At 39.4% G+C, this 8,090-nt stretch overlaps 1 protein-coding gene across 1 annotated transcript; it reads right to left on the bottom strand.

Annotated features, from left to right (window-relative positions):
• Window positions 1-475: 475 nt before the first annotated feature.
• On the bottom strand, window positions 476-7,725 carry LOC113475991 (cell surface glycoprotein CD200 receptor 1-B-like). Its single transcript, XM_026841247.1, has 6 exons — window positions 7,659-7,725; window positions 6,538-6,846; window positions 4,892-5,140; window positions 3,678-3,773; window positions 2,523-2,569; window positions 476-860 (listed from the first exon to the last, which is right to left on the bottom strand). Exons 1-6 carry the CDS (start codon window positions 7,723-7,725, stop codon window positions 744-746), a joined length of 885 nt encoding a protein of 294 aa, XP_026697048.1. The 3' UTR covers window positions 476-743.
• Between the last annotated feature and the right edge of the window lie 365 nt (window positions 7,726-8,090).

Genomic DNA, 8,090 nt, shown 5'->3' with positions numbered 1-8,090 from the left:
ATAGCCCCAGAAATCATTTAGGTAATTATTTGCATATTTACAGATTTACTTTAAAATTAATCTTAGAAAATTGCCCCATATAGTGATATCTCATTTCCATATCAAGTACAATTTCAAATTGGTTTTTTTTTTCTTCCATTATCAATGCAAACAGAAAGTTTAATTGAAAAATAAATACATTATAAAAATTCAACAAAGATAACAAATACCAGATTGTCATCTACCACACGTAACTACCCAGAAAAAAAAACCAACTCTTTTATTTCTGAATTTCTGTTGGATGCATTTCTTTGACCTTCTATGTTTTGGGGTCCCCTGCGTCACTTCCTGGTTTCCACCACAAAATTGAAAAGAAAATCCAGTTGTGAAAATGGAAAAAAGTGCTACATATTCAGGAACAGTCTGTTAACATGGCACAGAAATATGTCAATTATCAATTTGAGGGAAGACAACACATACCTCAGAGTCCATTTTCGAATAAAATTCAGATATATATTTAAAAATTTCAAATGTTTCAAGAGCTGTGCTGATATTTAGAGACATAGATAAATAATTTACTAAAACAGGTTGTTCTCCCCCGCTGTCTTCAGGTCAGGAAAGTAAAAGGCTTTTGTAGGGCAGCTTTGAGTGTTCTGCTGGCCTGCGATGTGGTAAGGTCTGAGATTTCTTGGTTGAAGTACAAGTTCAAGTAACTGAGTATCATTAGTAGCCGAGCTGGTAGTAGACTGCTTGTGCCTACATTGTTAATAGTTCATGTATATCATTCTTGGATTGTCATTCTGGTAGATACTCTCTGATAAGACAGGAAGATTGACCGCATCTGTTTTCTCATGTGATTGCACAGACCTGAAGTTCTTAGTCTGCAACATAAAGAAAAACATGGTAGAATTTCGTGGAACCATTGTACTTATAGAGTCCAAACAAAAAACAAGACCAGAAAAAAAACGCTAGGCAACATTACTTTTGCAAAGAAACTGTGAAGTTATTTCAGTAAGCTCTGTGAGCAAAGGGGTAGGGCACAGAGAGTGAAACCTGAAATGACAGAGAGATGCAACAGCCACCTTTACAAAGCCTAAACAGGATAGTCTTTTGAATACTTTTTTTTCTTAATGTGACTGAAAACAAATTTTGAAATGTCAGTCTCTTTAGCAAAATAGATTATAATCAACAATGCTAACTTCTCTGAAAAAAAAAAAAAACAGACAGGCCACAGGCAATCCAATTTAGGCATCTAAAATTACTGGAAGCTTTTGACTTTGATCTCTGTAACTCCCACTCTGTCAGTCAAATCGTCCCAAATGCTATAGAATAGCATATCAGGAAATTAATCAAACTTCAGAGCACTGTTTGACTAGTCTGCAACAAACAAGGCACACAGCCATTAATTTAACTCTGAGCATAAAGCAAAATATGAAATAATTGCTGTTTCAGTGTGCATTAAATGAGGCAGAAGCCCTAAGGAAAGAGCGGCATATTATCACGCTGTTAAACATGTATCACGACACACTGGAATTAGAAAGGAAGTAAAAGTTGCAGTGGCAAATTTATCACTGCTGCTTCCTAACTTCTGAGTGTTTCAACTGCAACTTAAAAAATAAAATTTTCATAGCTGTGTTTGTCTCTAACACAGCATAAGGAAGTGCACCCTTTTCCCTCATTGTAAAATGCCTGTCTGTTTTCATCCAGTCTTTAATCAGGCAGGTTTCTGCCATCAAGGGAAATACACATTCTTAAGCAAAATATTAGAGTTAAGGTTACCCTGTGAGGCAGAAATGTGAAAACATTAACTTAAGGGAGATTTAAAATTCAGCTTAACCATTGCCATTGTTAATAGAATTTATAGTATTCTTAGGCAGGAAACGCACTACTCCACTCTTGATCTAGTGCTTATGCAATTACTCGGATATTCTGAATATACATGAAGGTAGGGCCATCCAAACAATAGACACCCTCCCAGAAACACTTCCTTGTGGGAGACATTGGCCTGTCAGCCTTGCACAGCCTCTGAGAAGCAGCTAGGCTTTGATGAAAAACAGGCCTTGGGATAAAGATAAGAAACTGCTGAGTTTGTGCCAAGGTGGCAGTGAAAAAACAACAGACAGCTTTAACACTGAACTGTGGAAAAGTACCGAATTGTGAGAAGTTACCGCTGTGTGAACAGCGCGTGAACAAGGAGTTGATTGGTCTGTACAGCGTGTGTTAGAGTGGTCTTATGCTGATAGGAGAAAAGGTTGATAGCTGCCTAATTGCTGATGTGCTAATTATGAAGTAAGAGCTTTGGCGAGATCATGAGTATGTACTATTGGGAAAATAAACGACGTTGCTGGATATAACTCTCATAGAGTTGTGCAAGTCCAATATTCTCCTGCAACACTTCCTCATTCCACCCTCCAAGCACACACAGAGATAAATGAGAGTTTTGCCAGAGCAGACACGTTGCAATGAAATTACATGTTTTAGTGAAGAATACAGAAGAAAAAAATAAAAGCACAAAGCACATATAGAAGGAAAAACCCACTTACTGCAAATGGAACTGCCAACCTGTGTGCCAGTGAATGTAACCGGAAAGCTGAAAGTAGGATGTCAGGAAATGAAAATGGTTTGATGGGGCAAGGTGCACAGCTGTTACGTCTAGAGTTCTCCTCTAGCTGCCCTCAGCTGTTGAAAGACTTTCTTCAGTTACACTCGTCGTTCAATTTCTTATTTTTGATGTCCTGCTCCTGAATGTGCTACTGTTTTATTTTTCCCTTCACTGAAATTTTTGATCACCCTGGGAGCCATGACTGAATTGTGTCAGTTGGGTGCACTTTTCCTCAGTTCTGTGGGGACATGCTGGACCATGGAACCCATATGAAAGAAGAAGAAACCCAGACAAGCAGTAAAGCTAGAGAAGAACTAGGGAAATGAAGGGGAATGAATCAGTCACTCTGATTCTCTCTTAAGTTCTCTCCATTGACAGTTCCACACCTCTACGTTTCCTTCTCCCAGTGCTTCATCTCCTGCTCTCATGAAAACACTCTTGCCTTCAGCCTACTATTCTCTCTTCCTCACATTTTAAGCCTCCACTAGGGCTTCCAATCCCTTCATACCCCATCACAGCCATCAACTCCAAGAGTAGCAAACCATCATTTGAGATGTCAGCATCAAATTATTCAGTATGAGCCTGACCCAGTGCCAATGAAACCTACACAGCCTGAAAAAAACTGCTAGTATACCAGAAGACAGTATGTACATTTGGCCTCTTCTTACACTTGCTCAAGGAAAAATTTATGATTGCTAATGGAACCAGGTGGGTTGTTTGTCTCTGTTCATTGGACTAGAGTCACTAGTTTGTGAACTATCATTTTTATGTACAGAATTTTATGTTAGAAAATGCAGAATGATCAAAATAATGCTAAAAACTCAGAACCTACCCTAGTCTCAGAAATAATCCTTTTCATCCTGGATGACTGTCTGCCATATGTATATAATGCATTAATAGCATAATAACTATGCCTCTTACAGAACCCCAGACTTGTTTTAAAGATCTGCCCCGTATTTAATTAGTTTTCCAAAAGGACAATGCATCATATATGGACATTTTCCTCAATCCTTACGTCCCACCCCTCTCTCAGGAATAAAGTGCATGCCCTTATACCGATGCACAGTCAGCATTTCAGGCTCATCAAATCACTTACCTCTGCACCGGAAAATCAAGCATAAAGTCACACCACTGACAGCAGCAACAACTGCAGATCCTCCTATCAGAAGACAGAGAAGCCTGTGGGAGGTGTCTGAGAGATGAAAAAAGAAAGTTAGTTTCAGAGCGAGGCATCATCATCCACTGACTATATGATGTTACTACCTATCTTAACCAGAGGAGAAAGCTAATCCTCTACCCACACAGCTCGAGCTGAGACACAGATGAGATGTCTGGATGCCTGTCAACCAGCAGTAGAAAGCTGCCTCACACACCCAGGCATTTGTGTGTACAAACACACTTTCATTTTCAACTCATCTGTCTGCACAGTTTCCCTTTCTTCAAATTATATTAGTGCTGCAACAACAGAACTGACCTTCCATCCCTGCAAAATACTGTTCTCAATGACCAGTCTATGATGAATTCTGTCCTTCATGCCTCTACTGAGATATTTTGGTGTTATGAGCACTTATTCAGCTGTTTTTACAAATCCTCTTGGCATCAGACTTCTAACAGGTCCAGCACAGCTGGCTGAGAAGCTGAATTTTACCCTTTACTACCTTCGACCCTTGGAAAGATCACTTGAAAGTCACAAACAGACATTCTCCCAGGACCACCACTACTGTGGGAAGCTGGACAAAAATCAAATTCAGGCATTCAAAGCTTCACATCAAAAATTAGCCATATCACAGTGATTTTGGATTCATTCTTATTTCTCAATATCCTACTCTGATTTGATTGGCAATAAATTAAATTAATTTCTCCAAGTTGAGTCTATTTTGCCCATGACAGTAATTGGTGAGTAATTTCCCTGTCCTTATCTCGACCCATGAGCTTTCCATCATATTTTTCTCTCCCCATCTTCTCGAGCAAAGGGAGGGATAGAGCATGTATCGCTCATGCATGCTTGGTGGGCATCTGGCAGCCAGCCAAGGTTAACCCACCAAAATAGAACGAGGATCTCTTGTAAAAATGAACAGGGGTAGAAAAAAGCATGCACTGAAAGCTTCCCCATACAATGCCACAAAACATTTGGTTTCAACTGACTAACTCCAGAGTATTAATTTCTCTGCCAACATTCACTAGAACTTTGGCCTATCACCCCACTAAACAATCTGCAGAGCCCTGATATTCAGTGGGAAGAGCTGCACAGAACAGCACAAAGAAGCACAAGAGCATGAAGAAGAGCAATTACAGAACAGTGTTATTTACATGACAGGTCTAGGGACATAATCTGGTTTGTAGCTGGGTGGGTAACCAGGCAGGTGACATTAGGAAGCGCGCTGTTGACCCAGCCTAGGTAGCTCACTCTGGTCACTGTTCCATTGGGGTGGTGGACTTCTTCCTCAGTGCTGTGATTACTTGCAGGGATCCAGGAGATTTCAGCAGCTGGCTTTCCAGCAGACGCTTGACAGACAGCCACCCTGCTCTTGTCGTAGGTCAGAGTCACTGTAGGTCGGACTAGAGAGGAAGATAAAAAAAGACCACAACCATGATTTCTAATGTAGTATAAAATCACCAACTGAGCAACAGAAAAATAAGTGGTATCTTTCAGTTTGCCTGACCGGTGCAAGAGTTCTTAGAATAATTTGGAATACTAGCACCAACAATCTTTAGGGAAAAAAATACGTCAATAAGTCCAAGGTGAACATCTCCAAAACTAGCTAGCTGCATTTAGAAGTATTGCTTCCTCATGTCTTCCAAAAGGTGATTACCATTGTAAGAGGATAAGATGGGATGACAGATAGGGGTGGATTAAATGAAGATTTATAAATACATCAGTGCACACACTGAAGAAAACACAGCTTATTGAAGCTCCATTTAAAATATTTAGGAGATTAGGTAGGTAGAATCAAGAATTTGACAGCAGAGAAATAAAAGGAAGAATCAGACAAAACTGTTCTACCTAAAGTCCAACAACTCATATTCTGCATTTGACAAAACAGGCAAAAGCTCGGACAATACCTAAGGCATTTTCAGAAAGGCAAGACCTTACACGGAAGAACGTTTAAAAAAAAAAAAAAAGTGACAAAAACTAATAATAGAAGTTACAGAGTTCCAAAATTAACTTCCCACAAGCCTTCTGAGCATCACTGAAAATTAACCAGTATGACCAGAACACAAAAATCTTCTCCCGTGGTGTTCTTCTTTTTAATTTATGGAAACCTAGAGATAGTTTACTCGACTATCTGAAAAAGATGATGTATTGTTTATGTTTCCTAATATTCTTTTGTTCCCATAGGTTGAAAATAGGCTAATTTAATTTTTATTTTAGTGATAGTCTTATAAGACAGCTTTCAGTATTTTTGGAAGAGTGCAATATTTCCAGATAGTGTTCTGAAAACTTTTCTTCCTTCCTATTTAGCTCTTACCCAGACAAGACACCCATTGACTTCAATGTGAATTTTGGTTTAGCGTCCTCTTTCTCAGCTTATAGCAGCAATATTTATCTGCTACCTTCTGTTTGCATTAACTTAACCAAGAGTGGATACTCCTGGTTATGTGAACATTCATATGCTAAGCCTAAAGTGGTCTCTCAGAAACTGTGCAGACTGTTGGATATGGTCCATTTTAAAACCTCCCCTGTTCATGAATCAGAAGTTAAAAAACACAAACATAAACTCCCCAGATTATTTCATCGTAGACCAGCCCAGTCCTATTACATAACCCCTCATGCCTTTTTTTCCCATTCTCCAAACAGCCAGACTAAATCAGTTTACCTCTTTATTTTCAATTTCAGCATGCATCCAAAATTAATTTGGTCTTTTACCACCAAATCAATTAAATCAAATAATTTTTCTCTCCACACGCACACACAAAAAAAAAAGAAAAAAGAAAAAAGACAAGGTGTGTCTTACCTATCACAGTCAGATAAGAGAAAAAAAGAAAATTCCCTGCACTGCTGACAACTTCACAGGTGTAATTTCCCTCATCACCAAGGTTCACAGGGTAAATACGAAGAGCAGGATCACTGTCAGGTGAATATTTCCACATCACCCTCTCACTGCATTTTAACTTGCTTGTCTCATTGTGATCACGTCTATAGGCCAACAAGCAGCAAGTGCTGCATTTCTTCTTCCATGTCACCATTAGCAAAGACAACTTGGAGACATAAGGGCAACTCAACACAGCCTCATCACCAGCCTCAACACTCACCATGTTGTAAGCTACATAAGAAGAGAACAGACATTAAAAATGATGCTATAACAATTGTCAAAGCATAGGAAACTCTTGGCTTCATCACACTTAAAAATTTCTACTTCCTTACTGTACTGGTAGCCCTGGGGACACATTGCTCTGTGCAGACACATATAAATAGCATTCAATTTCCAGGTCCAGTTTCCTGCTATCACTCTTTGAGGTCTGAAAATGTGATGGAAATGGTGCCTTTTCGCTGTGGACATTGTCCAGGTACATTATACAGGCTGGTGAGCTACAAGTCCTCCATCTGTTTTTTAGGCAACAGATTTCTCTTACTTTATTATGAGCTTTGAAAAACTGATGGAGGGGCAAGATTCGCCCTTAAGGGAAACTACTTTCCAAAAATAAATATTGTGTTATTGAATTAGGTGCTGTGGTTAAAGTGCAAGTAAAAGCAGGGATAGCAGTGGAACACAGACCTGTAACAAGGTGAAAACCCAAGATCACTTGGTGCCATAGTTCGTGGGGCATATGAAGTATGAGACATATATAGATCTTTTTTTCTGCCAGAAATCATAGCTCTCCTGATAATTGTCTCAGTTGAACTGGAGATGGATCTTCAGATGATCTGTGTTGGGTTCCCATCAGGTGTATAATTCTGTGCCACTCTCCAGGGTACAGGATTATTTTGTCAACTAATGTGACATCACTTTTTTCATTCACATTAAACAATAAGCAAGATCTCCCCTGGTGAACTGCAAAGTTTCCACACACAGGTGAGCTGGAAATACGGAGTAACAAAAAGTGCTGCATGTAGTTTGGGATCCTTCACACATACCTGACCCTTCAATCAGGTTGATTAGCAGGAAAAGAAGTGCAGCCAGAATTGCCCATGTCTGAGCCATCTTTAGCAGAAAGGAATCAGCACTGCAGAAAGTGAAGGCAAAGAAAATAGCATGTAGTCACAAATTGTTGTGCGAGTCCCATCAAAGAGAACATGTAGTAAAACCTGTTTCCTTTGAAAACAGGAGTTCTAAACAAGACCCCATGTCAAGTATCATTCTTGTGCTCAGGAAACTAAAGCAAAAAGGCTTTTGAAAATAAGAGACTACTGCTTACAAACAAGTTTTAAAAATCCAGGATCTCTGATTCCATTTTATAGGCATCTCTAGCTGCTCACTGTTCATGCCAAGCTAGCTATCACAAAGATAGCTACAGACCTCTTACTGCTGCTTCATGCTTACCTGCAGGAGAGGGAAAAAAGGTTTTG

This window comes from Athene cunicularia (genome assembly GCF_003259725.1).
Source record: "Athene cunicularia isolate RWA chromosome 1 unlocalized genomic scaffold, athCun1 chr1_part3, whole genome shotgun sequence".
Classification (NCBI taxonomy): domain Eukaryota; kingdom Metazoa; phylum Chordata; class Aves; order Strigiformes; family Strigidae; genus Athene; species Athene cunicularia.
The sequence above is the reverse complement of the archived record's forward strand: the minus strand, read 5'-3'. Positions and strand labels throughout refer to the sequence as shown.

Bases quoted from the DNA above. Each gene is read 5' to 3' on its own strand.
- LOC113475991 (XM_026841247.1), bottom strand. From the start codon at position 7,725: ATGGCTCAGACATGGGCAATTCTGGCTGCACTTCTTTTCCTGCTAATC. The intron at 6,847-7,658 runs GTATGTGTGAAG...CTTCTTATGTAG, and splicing joins CAACCTGATTGAAGGGTCAG to CTTACAACATGGTGAGTGTT. The intron at 2,570-3,677 runs GTAAGTGATTTG...TCCTACTTTCAG, and splicing joins CTTGATTTTCCGGTGCAGAG to CTTTCCGGTTACATTCACTG.